The sequence below is a fragment of the Ovis aries genome, chromosome 8 (assembly GCF_016772045.2).
Source record: "Ovis aries strain OAR_USU_Benz2616 breed Rambouillet chromosome 8, ARS-UI_Ramb_v3.0, whole genome shotgun sequence".
NCBI lineage: Eukaryota > Metazoa > Chordata > Mammalia > Artiodactyla > Bovidae > Ovis > Ovis aries.
Genome location: NC_056061.1, coordinates 15,049,323 through 15,071,677, shown reverse-complemented (window position 1 = coordinate 15,071,677; position 22,355 = coordinate 15,049,323). Strand labels below are relative to the sequence as shown.

General features: G+C 36.6%; 1 protein-coding gene across 50 annotated transcripts in view; it reads right to left on the bottom strand.

The window, feature by feature from the left end:
* TRDN (triadin) overlaps positions 1 to 22,355 on the bottom strand; it is a 406,058-nt gene that overhangs the window by 282,121 nt on the left and 101,582 nt on the right. For 47 of the 50 annotated variants that reach the window (XM_060419417.1, XM_060419418.1, XM_060419419.1 and 44 more), the window contains exons 5-7: positions 15,305 to 15,364; positions 3,502 to 3,555; positions 449 to 508 (exon numbers count right to left, since the gene is read on the bottom strand). In XM_060419417.1, coding sequence (XP_060275400.1) covers positions 449 to 508; positions 3,502 to 3,555; positions 15,305 to 15,364 — 174 coding nt within the window. The remainder of the gene's footprint in view (positions 1 to 448; positions 509 to 3,501; positions 3,556 to 15,304; positions 15,365 to 22,355) is intronic. The other 3 variants (XM_060419446.1, XM_060419457.1, XM_060419450.1) reach the window with 1 other exon arrangement.

The following is a 22,355-nucleotide window of genomic DNA, read 5'->3' as shown; positions in this document are numbered from 1 at the left end:
CCTCCCTCCATTTTCAAGCTAGTAATGGGGGCAAGTCCTTTTCACAGGCCCAAATCTTGCTTTTCTGTCACTTCTCTATGTTTTTCAAGGTTCATGGGGATTACACTGAGCTCACCTGGATAATTCAGGAAAGCCTCCATATTTTAGATCTATCTTAGCTATTTTTGCAGACTGCTTTTTGCCATATACTGTAACACAGCCAAGCAGATGACACCAAGGGCTGAAGGCCATAGGGGCCAAAATTCTGCCTGCCACATACAGGAAAGCTCTTCAATTTCTTCTCATATTTTGAAATGCTCTATTATTTTATGTATTCACTTTTATTATTCTTTTAGATATTCAATTTCAAATGTAAATTCAAATTTTTTGTAAAGGAAATGCTAAATGCTTACAATCATCCAGCTGCTACCCCAAATATATTGCTTTTAAAACAGAAAGTATAACTTACCTTTTGCCACTGTCTTTGTTTCTGGTTTTTCTTTTTTCTGAATTTTTTCCTTGTGAGTTGCTTAAGCAGAAAATTTTATATTAGTACACACTTTTAACAGATTTCAAGACTAAGCTTTTTCTTTACCTCATTTTTACAGCCACCAAAATCTAATTTGATGACATTAATGAACCTAATCCAGGAATTTTTAAAAAATCACCCATTTAATAAAAACTATAAAAAAAGGTAATTTCAAAGACTTAGCATTAAGACTTAGAAAGCATTTGAAAGCTAGTCTCATCCTTCTGTTTACAGTTACCATTCTAAACAGTATTTTGGAATTGTCTCCAGGAGAGACAAACAGAAAAAAATAATTTTATAAGAATTTGTGGAAAGATATATCATTTTATCAGGAGGAAGCTCTGTCTTTACAATTAAAAGAAATAATTAAATCAATATTAGAGCTTTAAGAATAGTGTGTCTTAGGACTTGACTTCCCTGGCGGTCCAGCAGTTAAGACTTTGCCTTCCAATGCAGGGGGCGAGGGTTCAATCTCTGGGCAGGGAGTGAAAATCCCACATGTCACATGGTCAAAAAGCCAAAACATCAAATACAAGCAATATTGTAACAAATTCAATAAAGAGTTTAAAAACGGTCCACATTAAAACAAATAAAGTAGTATGACAATATGAATTTACTGTATTGATTTCTATTTTCCTTACATAGACTAGTAAAATCTTGTGTCTCTTAATGGCTTAAGTAAATGAGTTCAGAGAAGTACAATAGCATTGAAGGTTATTCCCGTATTTCAAATGTATTAAACAGTGCAGTTTAATAGTTATCCAAATCACTATACATTTTTCAACATGTATATACTATTTATTAAAGATTAATAAGGAAAGTTAAAGAAATTAAAGAAAATGAAAGATAAAATAGTAGATTTTAATTAAAACATCCAGGTTAAGGAAAGAGTCAAATTATTAGAATAAAACCTGGAGCTCTAATTATTTTCATTTTTCTAACTACATCCTATGAATATTAATATCCATCAGTTTTACTTGTATTATAAAAGGAAAACGATGTGCTTAAAACATATATTTAAATAATTATTCTCTTAAAATACAGTCTATGAACGGTTTCCCCAGAATTTTTGAGAGATGATACAAGCCTCATAGAAAGCTTAGAGGACAAAGTCCATGAGATGGTAGCAGCTATGAGTTACCCAGAGAGCAGGTGCTTCACCTTCAGGGTTTCAGCCTTTCCACCCCTAAGCCTGCCCCATGGTCATCTCCGCTACCACTTGGGGTTATGGGTAACAGTTTAGAAAATATTAGCTGAAGGAAGAATAACATTTGAGGTTATTGGGCTACAGCATAATAACTGTCTCATAAAGAGCAAACTCCTTTAATTGGTATACAGTAAATAAAAGGACACAACGGTTCTGTTTCAGCATCTCAATTTGGGTAAGTTTCCTTCAAATGTATGATTTAGTGGCAACAAATTCTCAATTAATTTTAATGAAAAGTATCTAGCCATTGTAAAGGTTGAAAAATGACAAGAAATAAAAGATTATTTCCTTTAGTCAGAGTACACAGAATCGGATGCCAATAACTCTGTGTAAGTCAATAGCTGGTAGGAAATGGACACCTGTTTCTAGAACAGAGAAGATGACTGTATTGAAATTCATGGATATTATCACAAAATAAACCTTAATAAAAGAACAACTATTTAGTTCAAATATTCAAATGTGAGTTTAGAATAGAGAAGAATGAAGCATGTTTCAACTGATCTGATTTCTAAGCATTGTAAATTCTAGCTAAATAGAATGCTTTACAAAATAAAATTGCTCAGTAGTCTATGTGTATTGTAGATACAAAAATCAGCTGAAATCTAGACTAAATATCCTAGAGATGATCCACTTAAAAAAAAAGCAAAAAATTAAATTAGAATTTTATATATTAAAATGGATTTTTGATGAATTAAAGTTAAATACGAACTTAATTTTTAAAACCTGAGAGATATTACTAATTATTGAATTAATCCTTATATGAAGACTCAAAAGTAGAAATACCAAAAGAAAATATCAATATATCTAGCCACATAAAAATTCAAGAATATAAATACACACACTTATCACACATATGTACTCACACATGTCTATTCACACAGACAGAAACCCTTACATTAACTATGACACCGAGAAATGCATTTGTAAATGTAATAGGCCAGTTACATATAGCCAATTTAGACACACACACATATCATCAGGAGAAACAGCAAGTAAGTGTGAAGAGTTACATAAATGTGTATCACTAAAAATCATATCTAAATCTTTCAATCTACAAATAATAAGTAATCAAAAGATGAGTTAATATAGCTTAAGATATATATTTAAATATCTCCATTTAAATACTATGCAGTATTTTTAAAAGAATGAAGGAAATATCTATTTACTGATATGAAAAGACATCTAGGATGTATTATTAAACTATAAAGCTAGAATATAGGACATGCTAAATTATATGTAAAAATAGGGAGAGACAATAATATACATTGTCTTATAAAAGCAAAATGAAGTTTTGAAAAAATGCTCATAAAAGTAGCTTACTGTTTGTGTGGGTAGATGAGAAATAGGATCAGAGGGTGGGAGCAAGGCAAGAGCATGCTTTCATAAAGTACCTTACATGTTAAACAGTGAGTGCACATTGCTTATTCTAAACAAATAAAAGCTAAAAAAAATTTTAAGTCCAGTCTAATACGTAATCACAGAATGCAAGTTAAAGTAATAAACTATACTTTTTAACCTATCAAATTACAATTATTTTTTGAAATTATATCTTCATTGGCTAAAAGCAGCCTCAGGGGGAAAAACTGATACATTTCTAGAAAGTAAACTGGTAATGGATTTCAAGAGAGTCTTAAGTATTTTATTTCCTTTAACCCAGAAATTGTTCTTTTTACATTCAATTCTAAGGAAAATTATCATAATTTCAAAAAATAAATTCATGGTCATCTAAAATATACAGACGGAAGACAGGCCAGTAAGTAAAACAGCAGTAAGGATAAATCCATACCTTTCTTTTCAGGTTTTTCTTTTTCTTTTACCTTGTCTTTTTCTTTATGTGTAACTGAAAAGAAAGACAATATTTTTCATTTAAATAAAGGGAATAAAAGATGAGATGGATGGCAGTCCTTGATGTCAAAAATTACCCACTGCCTTTGGATATTTTTCTTTAACTAGTATGAAGCTCTACATAGGTTTAAATGTTAAGATAATTATAGATATTTTAAATTTCTATTTTTATTTCAGAACTAAGGTCAAATTCACACCGAAACTAGTCTGATTGCAAAGAGTATCCCTAAACTTTTCCAAATCTTTAACTTCAGTTTAATGAATTGGAAAATTTTTTAAAATGTGAATGTTGCTCAGTTGTGTCTGAGTCTTTGCGACCCCATGGAATTCTCCAGGCCAGAATACTGAAGTGGGTAGCCTTTCCCTTCTCCAGGGGATTTTTCCCAACCCAGGGACTGAAGCCAGGTCTCCCGCATTGCAGGTGGATTCTTTACCAGCTGAGCCACAAGGGAAGCCCTAAAATGTATTATGCTGTATGCCAAAGAAGGCCAACTCAATACTGGAGAAATACTAAACACATAAAGACAAAAATACAGAGATAATCTGAATCTGAAGCAAAGAACACTCAATCTAGTATATGCAATATATGTTAATCTTTTTCAGAAAACTTCCACACTAAAAGTTTTTGAAATTATACTGAGGCGAGATTAGAATGACACCAAACTGTTTCAAAGGAAACAAAATGTAATTCAATATGAGCTATGATTCAATTAATTAATATAGCAGGGCTCAAATGTAAGTCATAATCTTCCCCTATAATTTAGTCATAACTCTTATTAATGACACCTCCAATTATCCAACCTAGTAACTTGGGACTCATCCAGGATTCATCTTTTCTTTCTCATTTTTGTACATTTGCCAAGTTTCTTCAATTCTACATTTAAATATTCCTCTTATTTTCTTCTATCCAATATTACATTCCCAACCTACCATTTATTTACACTAAAATATAGAAATTGGGTTAGGGTTAGGGATGATGCTAGGGATTCCCTGGTAGCTCAGCTGGTAAAGAATCTGCCTGCTATGTGGGAGATCTGGGTTCAATCCCTGGGTTGGGAAGATCCCCTAGAGAAGAGAAAGGCTACCCACTCCAGTATTCTGTCCTGGAGAATTCCATGGACTACACAATCTATGGGGTCGCAAAGAGTCAGACATGACTGAGCGACTTTCACTTTCACAGAAAGAGCACTGGCTATGTGTTAAAGACTTGGCTAGTCAAGACAGATTTCATCCTTGTCAACAATGGATGATGGATGCTAAACAAATAATTACAAAGGTAGTTAACTGCAGTTAGAATAATTGCTGTGAAGAAAACATTCAGGGAAGCATATCAATGTTTAAAATGAGACCTAATCTAATCTGTGTGCTTGGGAAAGGTCTGCTGGTAGAAATGAGATTTAAGAATGTGAATGATGAGAAGAAATTAACCTAGTAGGGGAGTGGGAAGGAGAAAGGGAAAGAGACCATTTCAAAAGATGGATTATGATATCCTTCTTGGGTATATTATTATTATAAGTATTATCACAATAATATCCTGAATAGTGTCTTGAACACTTAGATTTTGATTTTTCTGAGTCTCAGAGTAGCCTCCCTAACATGAAAATCTGATCATACATTGATCTGATAAAGTGTTAGTATCTCCCTCCTTGCCTAGCATGACAATCTGTCACATGGTAGGTACTATATCAAATATAAAACTATCTTATTATTCCAGTAACTTGACATTTGCTTATCAAACCAATCTTACATATGAGGAATTTACCTTTGAACTTTACATTCCACCTATAACAAATGCTTGGAATTTCATAAACATATGGAACTTTGCACTTCTGCCTGCTGTGCCATCACCTAGATTTCTCACACCCGTATTTCCTCTGTTTCATGCACACTTTCAGCCCTGACTCAAATGCCTCTTTCTCTGCAGAGTGTTCTTTCATCTGCACTTATCCCAAGAAGGTGAACTCTCTTTAAAGGCTATGCCTTACTATTTTTATTTTTTTATCCTAGGCATCACGTGGTATCAGTCACATAGTAGACTTATTAGATATTCCTGAATGAGAAAATTTCTAAAATATTATAAGAGCTATTTTTATCATGTAGTACAATTCTATTTACTGGTGATGTTGTAAAAATATAATATGCACTGCTTGCTTCCAATCATTAGCATTTTCTACATTTAAAAAATTCTTAAATAATTAAATCTCAGTGAGAAACAGAAGAAACAAAGATCATCCAGACATTGTTTTTACTTTTCACATTCAATGATTCTTTTGGGTTTTCTAAGTTCAACATAAAAATTTCACAAAATAAGAAAGGACGTCAGCACTCACACATGACCAGAAATAGCTCTGGTTTCTTTGGATCACTATTAATTAAGCTGAAAACCAAAAGAAAGTCCTGGCAAGAACAAAGCCTCTTTCAAAGTTTCTCTAGGGGAAAGGAAGTTTGCATGAGATAAGCTTTGCTTTTGGAACCCTGGTTAGCTAGACCCCCAGGAGACAACCTAATCTGTGTCTCTGCTTCTGTTGAAGGACCAGACCTCAGCCACCTTGGACAGCTGGTTGTCCATTCCACTAAAGGATTTTCCGATTGATGTGTACATGGGCATAAATGGAAGAATTAATATGAAATCAAAAGAGCAAGGGGGCTGAATTCAGGCTCAAATTAGCATATTAATGCCTTATTCCTATTACTCTGGGGAAAATTCCAGTTCCTCGCAGTCTAAGTTTTGATTTACAGGCACAGTCCTGTATGCTGAAATTTCATTATCCTCCTCAGAAATGGTACCATAATACTGCTCAGTGAAGCAGCTGGAATCACATGCTCTAGGGAGCTGTTCACCACAGCAGACAGCCTCTGAAACTCCTTGGATGAAAACTTCAAACTTTGGCAAGACTGAGCTCAGACACTAAGGTTTGATATTGCTTTGATCGAAACTGTGCCACCATCAATAAGTGCCATAATAATCCCTCTAAAATAAAAGTAATCTGCTGCAACAGTTACATTAGGTCCTGCGTCTGTTTGCTTAGAATTCACAGACGTTTTCATATGAAAGAAGAAAAAGGCACCATTCTCGTCACCAGCTCTGTTGGCAAGTTACATCTTAGCTAGGACAGTTTTAACTCAGAGCAGAATAAGCTTGTTGCACCTGCTAGAGCTTAATTTGTTTGTCATCCTTATTTACAAGAAACAAAAGTCCCTTCGGCATGCTGACAATTAAAAACAAACAGAATCCGCCAGTTGGAGCGGACCTGATGTTTGGCATCTGAGTTGGCATGGCCCCGCCGTTCCTGCACTTGCCCAGACTCTGACCTTTCCCTGACCAGAACATTCAGCTCAGCTCAACTCCAAAGTGCGCCTCTCGTCCTCCCCGTATGTCCCCTCTCCAGCACTCTGCCAGCTGTGCTCTGTGCTTCCACAGCTCTTGGTCCTGGCAACCTTCCAGGCGGACTCCATGTCCTTTTCTGAAGTGTATCAGCGCTCACAGTGAGCTGACCCTGGGTTTTTTTAATGGGCACTACACTCCCAAGGGGCCAAGCAGTAGGCATCGAGGGCCAGGTTGTCAGAACCCTTTGCAGTTCTCTCTGCTCTTAGTTCAAACTCAAAAGTTTTGGCATCGAATGTTTTAAAGTACTGATTTATATAGGCTACTCTATTCTTTAATTGATGGTTAGCAAGAAAATTTAATGAAGCAAAACTCTGGAACTCATACTTGATTTCAGAGCTACTGGACAGGACTAATCTTGTGTATCTAAAGCAAAAGGAATCAGATAGCACATTACCTTTGAATTGCGAAAGAATTTAGGGAGCACCTTGGTGGCTCAGATGGTAAAGAATCTGCCTGCAAAGTGTAAAACCTAAGTTCCATCCCTGAGTCGGAGAAAATCCTCTGGAAGAGGAAATGGCAACCCACTCCAGAATTCTTGCCTGGAAAATCCCATGGACAGAGGAGCCTGGAGGGCTACAGTCTGTGGGGTCACCAAGACTAACACTTCTCTTTCATTTGGGGAGCATGATTACCTGTATCAGATTTCACTGATTTTTCTTTCTTTTTTAAAAAATATCTTATTATTCTTATTGCTATTTTTACTTATTTTTTGGCACGCCACACTGCATTTGGGATTTTAGTTCCCTGGTCTGGAATTTGGGATCTTAGCTCACACCTTCTGCATTGGAAGTGCAGAGTCTGAAAAGCTGGACCACCAGGGAAGTTCCCCACACCGAGTTTTCTTTTAATTAACTGCTCTATTTCTCAGATTTCTGGCACTTCTGTTGTGGGAGGTATTAGCACTGAAGTGGTTTATAAATTTTAAATAGGTCAACATTTTAAACAGCTTCATAAAATTCATATATATTCATGTTTCCATTCATCACTTTTTATGAAAGAGCAAGATACACATTCATTTTAAACCCATTTTTAAAAATTTTGCTTTAGCCACCACTAAATAAAAATGCCAGATGTACTCTTGGATAGTGTATATCTCTGTGTGCGTCTTCTTTGTAATTTTAATGTGTTGAATCTTCATTTTATGCTAAGACAAAATGATGTACACACTTTAAATGATGATAATGAACTCAGCAGAAAAGCATTCTTGAGTAGAGAAACAGTTCTTTATGATTGTATTTTCCATTTTTCTTAAAGGAAGAATTTATCATTTTTAACATAAGCACACAATTTTAGAGCTGGGAGAACCTAAGATCAATTAGCCTGAATTTCTTTGTTCATGGATAAGAAGATACAGCCGCCTAAGTGTCCACAGTAGAACAGAATAAGAACATAGTTATTCAGTTGCTAAACTAGTACTCTCCCCACAAGACCATGCTGTTTTGTCCATCCCAGGTCCTGTGCAGACTTGTTCTTATGTGCCAAAGTGTGCTGATTAGAGTTCCTGAGCATGTTATCGACAATCTAGCCTACAATAGTGCACACACCTCTTTTCATAGTAAAATTACACTTATTTATGTATTAAAGTGATTAGGCAAATTATCTAAAGTTACAAAGCTCATCTGATACATATGCTTTCAATTAAAAAATAGATCTTTTCATTCTAAAGGATTGGTGTTACTCCCAAATCTGATTAAATTGTAGGAGTAATTTCTCCTTCACCTGGGGCTACATAGCCACAGTCAGAACCATAATAGTTTCCTCATAAAGGAATAATCGCTATGGAGGAAGAGAAGTATAGCTTTGTATAGGGCCTACTGTTCTCATCTTCCAGGTTTATCATACACAGCAGCCAGAGAAGAAAATAAAATATATTTTGCACTTTAAGGAGTCAATTAAGTCCAGCTGAGAGAAGGCAAAAGTAAGTTTATACAACATGGGCTGACTGAATTAATCTGTGGACTTGAGAGCTCTTTCATAAAGGGCTCCAGGATATTTAGATACATTTTAATGCCCTGTCCTCTCTGGCATTTGAGTCTCAGCTTCAGCCAAATCCCTTGCCAGCCTATGATTCCAGTCTTATAGCTGTTTCTCAGAAACAATACTAAACCAGTCAATCAGGATGATTGTTCTCTATTAACCCTTTTTTAAAATGGTCTGCTGTTTATGCATGTGCTACAGTTAAGGTTTAATTATTTTATGGAGAAAAGGTATGTAACCTTGTTTGGAAACATAGTCTTTACAGAGGTAATCAAGTTAAAATGAGTTCAGGAGGGTGGGCCCTAATACAATATGACTGGTGTTGTGATGAAAAGGAGAAATTTGGATACAGAAAGAAGAACACAGCAGGAAGTGACAGAGACCCAGGAAGAAACACCATTTGAATCTGAAGGCAGAGACTGGAATGATTTGTCTACAAGCCAATGAAAGCCAGCACACCCTTCCAGTTCCTTCAACCCCCACCCCAGCCCACAGAAGCTGGAAAAGCCTGCAGATTCTCCCTCAGAGCCCTGTGAAGAACCAACCCTGCTGAAACCCTGACTTTGGACTTCTAGCCTCTATGAATGGGAGACAAGAAACTTCTATTTTCAACCACCCAGTTTTCAGTTCTTTGTTACGCCAGCCCTAGGAAACTAACACTAACACTAATCTCTGGACTCCTCTTGTGCTCCCTTAACAGAGTTCCTACCAGGTTCCTTAACGACTGGCCCCCTGAACTAGCCGTTACATCTTCCATTTAAGGTTCTAATAGATGCTGCTGCTGCTGCTAAGTCGCTTTAGTCGTGTCCGACTCTGTGTGACCCCATAGACAGCAGCCCACCTAAATCTCACATTAAGGCCCTGCCAGAAAACCTCCTCAGGAACTGAGGCAACCAGCTGTCTCCTCAAATAGCGTTTCTCCTCCGGAGTATTTCCTAGTGGCTCAGACTGTAAAATAATCTTCCTGTGATGCAGGAGACCAGCAGTTTGATCCCTGGGTCGGGAAGATCCCCTGGAGAAGGAAATGGCAACCCACTCTAGTATTCTTGCCGGGGAAATCCCATGGACAGAGGAGCCTGGTGGACTACAGTCCATGGGGTCGCAAAGAGTTGGACACGACTGAGCAACTGACGCTTTCACTTTCCTCCAGGACATCTCTTTTTGGAGCACTCACCACATGACAGTGTGGCTGTGTACTTGGCTGTTTAGGCCTCTCACTGGATTGAATTCTTTGAATTCTTAGTGCTCAGCAGAGTGTTTGGCACAAAGTAAATGCAATGAATAAATTAATATGTATTATTGCCTAATGGCTATAGCCAGTTTTTCTATTTACACCATCTGTCTGCCAGGTCACTCCTCCATTCCCACCAATTGGCCTACTCAGATGTTAATTACATGCTGTTCTTCAGCACACACGCTGCCTTGTAAATTACCTCCCTATTCCTGAAGGTCAGGTCTCCACATGAACACTTGACAACCCAAGTGGATGTAGCAGACATCTATTCCTCTGAATGCTTAAAAGGCCCTTCTATTGTCTAGGAGCCATTCTAGAGAGACAAAATTCTCTCACCTAGTTATATGTTTATCATCAAGTTCTAGTCTTTTCTGGTTTACTTTGTTCTATGAATATATTGACATGTTTAATAGTTAAGTAGAAGTGTAACTGTTATCTGAAACCAACAATTAAATTTGAAATTGAAAAAGAAATAAGAAAATACTCAATAAAAGAGTAAACACATGGAGGGAAAAAAAGGAGGAGAAGTAAAAAATGAATTACTATTTTTTACTGGATAATTGAATTTTGCTAATTTGATCATTTAATTTCTTTTTTTTTAAATTTTCCAAAGTTTCCAAATTAATCTGTATTACTTTAACCTATATTATTATATTATACACTTATTGTGGGTTTTTCTGATGACATGTTACAGATAGGTTTTGTTTTAATATGGAACTGCTAAATTCTTCAATTGCCTCTGACCAAATAAATTCAACATTACAGTGGCCCAGTTAAAGTTGCATAATTATATATATTTGAAAATAAACACAGAAATGGCAGATGAAATAGCTCTCATCAGAATCAAGTCAATATTAACAAAATAGAGAAAACAAGTGCTTTATTAATTAATTCACTGATTTTCAACATATGTTGAGTGTGTTTCCTATGTTTGGCACTTTAGAGATATTAGAATGATTTTTGAGGAGACGGAAGGTGGCGGAGGAGTAGGTGGAAGTGGAGTACATCTCTTTGCACAGATACATCAGGACTACACCTTCAGCCACAGGAGATCTTGCAGAACAGCAGCTGACAGCGGGCAGGAATACCTGAGCACTGGAAAAGAATATATAGAACCACCCGAAACTCGGTAGGATGAAGAAAGTAGTGGGGAGAACAGGAGAGGCAGCAGGCCTGGACCTGCCCTTGGTGACTGGGGGGACTTAAGCAAGGGTCCCATCCCCATACTGGGCAACTGTTCGGGATAGAGGATATTAGAATGGTTTTCAATTTAATATAAGCACACAAACTCAAAGCTGATCCAATCCTGAGAGACCACTGAGTCTGAATCTCTTTGTTCACTCAAATGTCAACACAGACCTAGAACATACAAGAAGACAAACTGTTTCTACTCCCAGTGAGTTAGATCCACATACCCATGTTTAAAATCTGGTGTCAAAACGCTTTAAAGGCTGAAGGCACGGATGTAAAGTAGCATGGAGGAAGTAACTAAATGCCTATAGAGTGAGCGATAGCAAAGAAGGCCTACTGAAGGATTTGACTTTCCATCTGAGAATCAAAGAAATGAGCAGAAGCCTGCGCTGTGGCCGATGGTCAAGAGTTATGAGATCGCGGCAGGGCTGGCTTAGGGACTGCCCGACAGTTCAGTCTGCGGCATGGGGTTGGGGTGTTGGTGGGGTCTGGACTGCAGTGCTGGTGCAGAGGAAGGAGAGAGTCGGGAATGGAAGGGACTAATGAGGACGCTGCAGAGTAAGGAAGGTGAGTGGTAAAGAGGACAAAGCTGGAAATGCATAGGGCTATCTATTAGTGATCATAATGAAGAGGGCCTTTTATCTTATGACAGACAGTGTGGCTTTTATCTCTCTATATAGCACCGTGATGACAACAGATGGATTTAAGCCCATGAGTATGATTAGTATTGATTTGAGAGGTTAATGGGGGCTTCCATAGTGGCTCAGACAGTAAAGAATCGGCCTGCAATGTGGGAGACCTGGGTTCGACCCCTGGGTTGGGAATATCCTCTGGAGAAGGAAATGGCTACCCACTCCAGTATTCTTGCCTGGAAAATGCCATGGACAGAGGAGCCTGGTGGGCTAATGCAGGGAAGGCCTGAGAGGTTAATGCAGAAGTCACTTAAGAAGTGACTATCACAACCTAATTGGTAGATGATTGTAGATGGGATAATAATGGGAGAGGAGAGGTGAGAATGGACTCAATTAGAGTGAAAAGGGAGGACAGCAAGGGGCTAAGCAGGATTGGGCTTTGGTGTTTAAAGACACCATCAAGTCAGGGATTGCAACTCAAAGGCCCTCAGAGATAAAGCAGATAGATAAATGTCTACTCCAGTAGTGACGAGGGAGAATGGAGGAGGCTGATAAACAGTGGGTGCAGGTTCTGCCTAACGACATCCAGGTGTAAGTTATTTTAACATACTGGCTGGGCAAAGAGAACTTCTGTGGGATATACTTGAACTCTAGGCCAGGAGTTTAACTGACTATATTCTAACCATGACCTCTCATCTGAAGAGGTTGACTTGAATTCTAGCCTTACCTATCAAACATTAAAGGAATCAGGAAGGAATCTGCATATGGATATATATATATATATATATATATATATATATGTATATATATATATATTTTTTTTAATTACAACCTCCTCTTTCTGTTTTATTTTTGGCTGTGCTGGGTCTTCACTGATGAACAGACTTTGCTCTAGTTGAGGTGAGTGGGGGCTACTCTCAAGTTTCAGTCTGGGGGCTTCGCACATGCTTGGGCTTCAGTGTATGGTTTCTCTTTTGCACAGGCTCTAGGGCACGTGGGCTCAGTAGTGTCCAGGCTCTAGAGCACAGGCTTAGTAGTTGTGGCACACAGGCTTAGTTGCTCCACGTCATGTCGGATCCTCCTGGAACAGGGGTCATACCCATGTCCCCCTCATTCCCAGGTAGATTCTTTACCACTGAGCCACCAGGGAAGGCCTGGATATATATACTTTGAAACCTATCCAGATGATTCTAGGGTCCAGTCAGGGGTGAGTACCAATTCAGGTCAAAATGACTCCTAACTTTTTAGCTTGAATAACATGGGTGAATGGTGATATTAATTTTTAGGACAAAGAATACAGAGGAGTGAAAACATTTTGTGCAACAGAAGTTAATACACCAGCTTCTGCATAACATATCTCTTTAGACCCAGATATTTGCTGGCTTGTCTGTAATCACTGCAGGCTACTAATACCTCGGATATACTCTACCATTCCTTATAAGAATTCAAGTGCTTTGATAACAAATTCCTAACTATCTATCATATTTAACCATAACTGATATGGAATGTGGCATAGAGAAAATATTTATCTAGACAAATAAGCAGTTATAAAACCACATTTATTTTCACTGAAATACTTGGGAAGAGAAAGCAGGTTTTATCCTGTTCTACCTGGATGAGGAAACTAAGCAGTAAAATGAAATCTTTTGTTCATACTTGCACGAAAAAAAAAACTGTAGAAAAAGCCTCTGAAGCCTATTTCACTGTTGAACAACTGAAGCTCCATTTTCTTTCTTGAGAAATGTTCACTTTCCAAAAATATATTTCATCTATTCAGGAAATATATTCAGGTACTAATCTCTAGCCCAGCCTTTCAGAAATTTATTTTAAACTTCAGCCAGATTCACTGTTTTAATTATGCAAAACTCACTTGTTTAATAAACCCACTCTACAGCCCGCTGCTCAAAGTCTTTAACAGCAGGATTCTAATAGAGCCAGGTCCAAAATGCAAATGGTACCATCTGTATCACCACATCCACTCCAGCAGCATTGCTATTAGATTAGTAGTACAGTCTGCAAGATAAAACAGCAGACACCCAAATCATGTGGAACCAGTTGAGTTTCTGTTTAACCTCCAGCCGATAGAAACACATAACCATTCAGTGATGGCTAGCTTAGTCAATCCATACCCAAGAGCTGTGTCCAATTCCCCTGACTAAAGGAATTAAGAACCAAAAAGGGAAAGGGAGTAGAAAGAAGACATTAGTTCTCTAAGTCCAAATATAAATAGGTTTCAATTGAGTAACCTTCATTGTCCCTGGTTGTATAAAGATTAGCTGACCAATCTGGAACTAATTCAAACATTGGGATTAAAGACATAATATTTGTAGAATGATTTGAACTCTTCACAAAAAGGAAGTACATGAAGTATATTAAGAAAGAAAACATGGTATTTTAATGTGGAATCACACACTGGTATAATTTCAGCTTAATTAGAACTTCTATGAAACTACTACTTGCAACTTTGATATTTGTACAGATCATTTTGTACTAGTCAGTTTTGGACATAATAAATATTAGACAACATTCCATTTTTATCCAGGAAAATTCTTTCATTTTCAGTCTGCATCACACAAATTCAGTAATAATCAGGTTTTTATTTTGCTCTGGCTCACCCAGTATCACATGAGACTGACCATTGGGGAAACTTGGGCATCTTAAGAAACATGTTCTTTTGAATGTTTTTGCTTCCTATAAGTGTTTTTTCTTTTTTTTTTTAAGTTTTAGGACTACATGGGTCACTCCTAGAAAAGTGATGCTTGCAAGATGAGCAAGACAATGCTGGCCATTATTAGTACACCTTAAATGCAAGATTTCAGTTATTAGATTCAGTTGAGCTGAAAAAGATATTAATTATCACGCTGTCATTGTGCAGTGAGATTATTTAAGCAAGCTCTGAGACCATAGCAGTCATCAGTGAGATAAGACAAAACTTTTATTTCTATGCTGACGATTTCAAAGTTATTGCATGGCATAAAAAAATTCAAGTTAAAAAGAACCGGACTCTGATTTATTATATTAACAGATTAAAGAAGGAAAATTGCTTGCTAATAGGTCAAAATATATGTTTGTGGCACTAGCTTAATAAACAAAAGCTGACTGCAAATAACTGAAAGACTGTCACCCATTTTGAAGTTATTCTGATCCCATAATTACGCATTATATATTTATACACAGTTTCCCTAGAAGTAAACTTACTTAAACACTACCAAAAATTAACACAAAAGAGCAGTAAACATAAAAATTTTCCATTCTCTCATGTAAATGTACAAAATATATACCCTGAATAAAAACAAGATGAAACACAAAATTCAACACTTGCCTTTAGTTTGTATTTTCTTTTCAGGCTTCTCCAGTTTTTCAGCCTTTTCTTTGTGTATTTCTAGGAAAAATTATGATTTGCTTTTAAAAACTCTTTTTTAAAATGTACAAAATATAAACCATAACTATGATCTAAATGTCATAATATTACCATGAAGTCCAAATTATTTTATCCAACAAATTTATAGGTATCTAAAAGGAAAGAATCAATGAAACATATTGCCACATAAATCCCTCATTTATTGATATAAGGGAAAACTTGAAGTTATCTACAATTTAGAATTATTGAAAAAGCTTAAAACTTATATCAATAAATGTTGCCACCATTTTCAGTGCTAAGTCTGATCACAAATTATAATTATGTTTTATTTCAATTACTCTCAATACAAATTATGACTCCTTAGTAAAAATGTCATTTAGATTTAGAAAGATTTAGTTTTTACATATTAAATTAAGAATCTGTAAAATGAACTGTAACTATCTAATAAATATATCTCAGAAGTATTGACTCTAAGCCATGTTTAGAATCAAAATTTGGCATCGCATTTAACCAATAATTACTGCAAGCAGATAGACACATTTCATAGAATTAGTTAGCTGTTACATTTTTTTCTAAGTATCAGGTTTTAAGAAATATATTCAGTTTGCTTCTAGTTCAGTATATATACATTGCCAAGGCTTAGAAAATATAGTTAAATCTGAATTTGCAGTTAATTTGGACAGAAGTAAATTTGAGATTAGAGTTTACAAATATGAGTACTACCTCTGAAAAGAGATTTAGTCTTAAATACCATGGTATTTCTTAGAAAAATGATAATGAGTTTAACTTATTTATTTATCACAACTTTATTCTACAGATGGTCTGAGATGGTGATAATTACTGTACATATTCTAAATTCTCCATTTGTATGTTAGAATTTGCATTTTTATAATTTTTCTGGATGTGTAAAATCAAGATCAACTAGAGGAAAATCCTAAAATCTTCAGAAAAGACAGTTTCTTTCGTTCAATAGTTAAAGAAATAATCACATTGTGAAGATCTCCTCCCCTCATTTTCTCCATTAATCAGTTATACTATTTATAAAGCCACTCTTCTACCCTTATCCCATTCATGACTTTGAAAATGGCAATGGAGATACAGAAGAGTTAAGATTTCCAACTACATTTCTGGAAAAACAAACAAACAAACAAACAGAAAAAGCCTTCAAGGTGCGTGGAACGATTTCCAAAGAGCATAGGAAACATTTACCTTCCAGCTTCTCTCATTATTTTTAATCTCTACCTTATGTCTCCAGATCTTACTCCAAAGCATGGTTTCTCATCCTAGCATTATTGATTTTTGGATTGGGAAAAGTCATTATTTGGAGGTGGGTAGGGCTATGGTTTTTCCAGTAGTCATGTATGGATGTGAGAGTTGGATTGTGAAGAAGGCTGAGTGTCGAAGAATTGATGCTTTTGAACTGTGGTGTTGGAGAATACTCTTGAGAGTCCCTTGGACTGCAAGGAGATCCAACCAGTCCATTCTGAAGGAGATCAGCCCTGGGATTTCTTTGGAAGGAATGATGCTAAAGCTGAAACTCCAGTACCTTGGCCACCTCATGCGAAGAGTTAACTCATTGGAAGAGTCTGATGCTGGGAGGGATTGGGGGCAGGAGGAGAAGGGGATGACAGAGGATGAGATGGCTGGATGGCATCAATGACTTAATGGACGTGAGTCTGAGTGAACTCCGGGAGTTGGTGATGGACAGGGAGGCCTGGCGTGCTGCGATTCATGGGGTCGCAAAGAGTCGGACACAACTGAGCGACTGAACTGAACTGAGGACTATTGTGTGCACTGTAGAGTACTGAGCAGCACAGCACGCTATTAAATGATTCTGGATGCTACGCCATCCCTAGCCATGACTACAAAGAATGTGGTTAGATATTGTCAAATGACCTTTATTGACAATTTATATCTTTAGAGCAATCACTCTTTGTCACCCATATAGCCCAATGCAGTGGCCACTAAACATGTATACATGTTAAGGATATGATATGTGATTAGTCTGAATTGAAATGTGCTGTAAATGTAAGTACATAACGGTTTGTGGAGACTTAATGCTAAAAAAAATAAAATATATCATAATTTTTGTATTAATTACATATTGGGATGATATTATTTTGGACATATTGTGATGGTTTGTGTGTAAACTTGGCTAGGCTACGATCTCAAATCATTCAAATGAACACTAATCTAGAAGTTGAAAGTGAAAGTCATTCAGTTGTGTTGGACTCTTTGTGACCCCATGGACTACACAGTCCATGGAATTCTCCAGGAAAGAATACTGGAGTGGGTAAGCCTTTCCCTTCTCCAGGTTTTTTTCCCAACCCAGGTCTCCTGCATTGAGGGCTGATTCCTTACCAGCTGAGCCTCAAGGGAAGCCCAAGAATACTGGAGTGGGTAGCCTATCCCTTCACTAGCAGATCTTCCTGATCCCGGAATCAAACCGGGGTCTCCTGCATTAGAGGCAGACTCTTTACCAACTGAGCTATCAGAGAAGCCCAATGTAGAAGTTGCTATGAAGGTATTTTGCAGATATAATTAAAATTCCTAGTTTATTGATTTCTAATAACATGGTTCTGGATCATCTGGGCGGGCTTGTCTGTTCTATCGAAAGGTCTTAAAAACAGGTTTGAGGTTCCCTGGGGGAAAGAATAAATTCTTTGGGTGTACAGCTTTGGTGCATGCACATGGGTGCAAGCTTGCTCATGACTTTTACTTTCTAACTGCCTGTCCTGTGCATTCTGATTTGCTTAGCCAGTCTGCACAGTCACATAGGCCAATTCCTTGCAACAAATGTCTTACTAGATAAATATATCTGCATAATTTCCTATTGGTTTTATTTCTTTGGTTGAGACCTGACTGATACTATAGATTAATTAAGAAATATTATTCAAATTAATTCCATATTTTTCTTTTTGTGCTATGCTCAGTCATGTCGGACTCTTCATGATCCCATGAAGTGCAGCCCACCAGGCTCCTCTGTCCTTGGCGTTCTCCAGGCAAGAACAGTGGAGTGGGTAGCCATTCCCTTCTTCAGGGGATATTCTGGACCCAGGAATCGAACTAGGGTCTCCTGCATTGCAGGCAGACTCTTTACCAGCAGAGCTACCAGGGAAGTTCTTATTTTTTTTCTTTTTATAATTTTATAATGTGGCTACTCAAAAAAATATTTAAATACACATGTGGCTCACACTATATTAGTTTTGGACAGTATTGGTCTGGTTCTGGGGCAGGCAAATTACCTTCTTAGTTCATTTACAGGGTTAAATCTTCTATAAATGAATCATAAAACCAAACTGAAAATGCTCCCTTGCCCATATCATTCTCCTTCCTCCCTCCTATTTAAACTACCAGAAGCAATGGAGAAGACTGGTGCCTTGTATAACTCAGTCTGATTAAGTAAAATGATTCAGAGTGGTCAAAGATTTAGAGTGGTCTTTGCAAGCACCAAGGGAATCATCCTTAAGAAATAATTTCTTATTCCCATAGGGGATTAATTTGAATATAAAAATGGGATGAAATGCTAAATTAAAAATTTATATGAAATGTTGCATCTTCTGTGACTGAACTATTGTTGAAGCTATCATTACTTTTCTAGATTGACTACTTTTCTGTGTCTCCTCACTTCCTTAATTAGTAACTGCTTGAGTCTGCAATTTGGAAGTCAGAGAAGGCCTCAGAGACTAAGGCTTCTTTTTTCCCCTACAAACAAGAAATGGGTGATACAAAGAGGCTTTCGGTCCAGGGAGCCCCTGAGGATCCTGCTCATTACAGTCTCAAGGACAAAGTCCTAACATTTTCTATTTCTGATTCTGAACTTCAGCTTTCAATAAACTAAGAGAGCTCCACTGATCTGGAAAGATACATTCAGATTTTTTTAAAGTGGGAGTCCCAGATTAAAACTCACACACACACACACACACACACACACACACACACACACACAGTGTGTGCACATACAAATCTCTACAGCTAACAATGAAATATAATGACTTACATAGACAATGTTTTGCAAAAACATCATCAATAATTTTTTTATTTGGTGATCTCTTGAAGACTTAGTATTTCTGTACATATAAGTGCAGACAGGCACAACCAACTTTGTAAAGGCATACACACATACATTTCTTTGCTTGTAGATGACAAAAGAAATTTATTTCTGATGATTCTGAATTGGAACCGATTTTTGCTACTGTGAGGCACATCTCTTTGGCATAAGGGAATCAAAGCCCAGTAGATTCAGAAAAAGCTCTTTACCTTCCCCTCAACTGCCTAAATATACATGGAAAGATGGCCTGTACCAAAGAAAAAGCTATAACCAGAGATACAAGAAACTTATCTGTATAACAGAACAATCTTTATTTTCCAAACATCTATTGTCCCTTCTTCTGAATGGCCTTCCTTCCCTTTGTGTCCTCAGACCACTCTCTCTTTCCTTAGCTCAGGATGCTAATTATATAAGTCTTAAATACTTGGCTGCCCTTCGGGTTTCATATTTTTAATTGGGCTTCCGTATGTATGAACTTTATTTTTCTCCTTATATCAATTTAATTATTAGACCAGCAAAAAACCTAGAAGAGAAAAAGAAAATTTTTTCTGCCCCTACTTTTCAAACTTAAGGATAAATTAAATGTCTCTGCATGCTTTATTGCAATATTACATTTTCTTTGAGGATTGTATTACATCACTATTGTCACTGTCCAAGGCTATCAAATATCCAAAGAAGCCAGTATAGCCTCTACACAGTGTGCCTGCCAGTTCCATCTCCTTACACTTCAGCCAGGAAATGATGACCATTCAGGCTCCTGCCCAACTGAGTAACAGCATGCTACCAATTTAGACTTCAGAAAGATCTTTTTTCTCATAAACAGATAATGCCTAATTTCTTACTCTCAACTGCTCTTGCCAGCTAAGGGCCATTCGTGTGAGAATGGAAAATTAAATTTAAAGATTCAAGTCAGTAAAGTAGAAATTTATTACCCTATGGCTTTCAGGAAAACTCAAAGAAAAATAAAATTTCATATATTGATACTAGCTTTTAGTTATTCAATAATGTCTACAGACAGGGGAATACCTCTACTTACGCGACACAGCAGTAATGCATAGCAGCATAAAGTTTCATTTAACTTTGACACTCCTTAAAAATAGTTCACTAAACCTGAACCAATTCTGGACACAAGGGACAAAGAAAAAGGTCAAAGCAGTCATTATTTACCTCCAAATGTATGTGCTTTACCTTAGGTTACAGTCCAGTGTCTCTGAGAATGTGATAAGTCTCAGGATCAGATTCTAGTTGGAATGATAAACCATTTTGGTAATAGTAAACCTGAGAGATTGCCTTGTGTCTTAAAAAGCAGGAAGCAAGTATTCCAATCCCAGGTGTCAGACTATCCATAGGTCCTTAAAGGTACAGAAGTCAATTTAAAATTTTGATAACTGGAGAAGGGAAAAACAAATGGGAAAGAGTGACAGTTATCTCAGTGTGTCAGAAAGTAATGAAAGGAAACCCTTCGTTTTACTGAATTATCAGTAACCTTAACTGATATCAATCAGTTCTCCACTAGTGTTTACCGTGTTTGTAATGATACAAGGGCTACTTAAGAGAAGGGCAAGTTACTTCCACAGAAATGGGAAGTGTATTCCAACTGCTTTCGCTAGTCCTGTTTCTCGATCACATTTCTCATTATCTGTAGGGAAGTATGTGTAAATATGAAAAGTGGAGAAAAAAGTATAAGTCTTCTTTCACATTCTTATTGTTATTCATTTCACTTTGCTAGGCTTTCAAGGCATTTTTCTTATTAAAGGAATCTAGAGAATTTAAACTTTGGCTTTCATGCTTTATAATTCAGTGGAGATAATAAAAAATATACCCTCCTAGGTCAGGGTGTTTTTCTAAAGTCCAATGCCAAATAAGTAATTGGATTACAGTTCAACGTCTCTGAAGAAGTATTAGTCTCAGCATGAGACTTGTAAAGTGCTCAGAAACAAGAGAAGGAGATGTAATAACTTATTATGTTGCTGAGAAAAAACTAAACATTAGTATTATTTAGAGTATTCATTATTTCTGGATTACAGTAATCATTAAACGGTTACTTGAATAACTGTCATACTAAAGGTGACATAAATCAATAAAATTCTGGCATAATTAAAATGCATTTTGTTAGAAAACTCTGGACATATAAACTACTAAAAGATCTACACAAAAATATTATCATTGCTGGCATGTATTAAAATGCAGTCTAGTGTTGGAAGATAATTAATGCTTGAGTCAATCTACACCATTCAAATATATTTCTCATACCTACTAGCTGTGCAAACTTCATTTCCTCATCTGGAAAATGAGGTTTATACTATATCTACCACACAGATTCAGGCTTCCCTGATACCTCAGTAAAGAATCTGCCTGCAATGCAGGAGACCACCTGCAATGTATGAGTCCCGGATTCAGTTTCTAGGTTGGGAAGACCCCTTGGAGAGGGAAATGGCAACCCACTCCAGTATTTTTGTTTGGGAAATCCCAACGACAGAGAAGCCTGGCAGGCTATATAGTCCATGGGGTCACAAAAGAGTTGGATATGACTTAGTGACTAAACCATCACAACCACATAGCTTTACATGAGGAATAACATAAGTTAAAATGTAAAGGATTTAGAGCAGTACCTGGTATCTGATAAACATTATGTAAATATTAGCTATTATTATTATTATTGTCTCCCTTACTAAATTCTAAATTTTCTGAGGACAAAAACTATGTCTATTTTGTTTCACAGTAAATTTTCAATAATAATTGGCACATACTACCTACTTGATAAATATATATTAAGTTTAAAAATAAATATTTGAGCAAAATTATAAACTACCAACTCCTACACAACAAAGAAAGTTGTGGTAGATGGTATTTCACTTGTTCTTTACGACACAATGCTCAAACGACTTAAATACTATAATACGTGTGGTTGAAAATTTTGAGACAGAAAAACGTTGCATTTCTCAACATTTTTACTTTCTA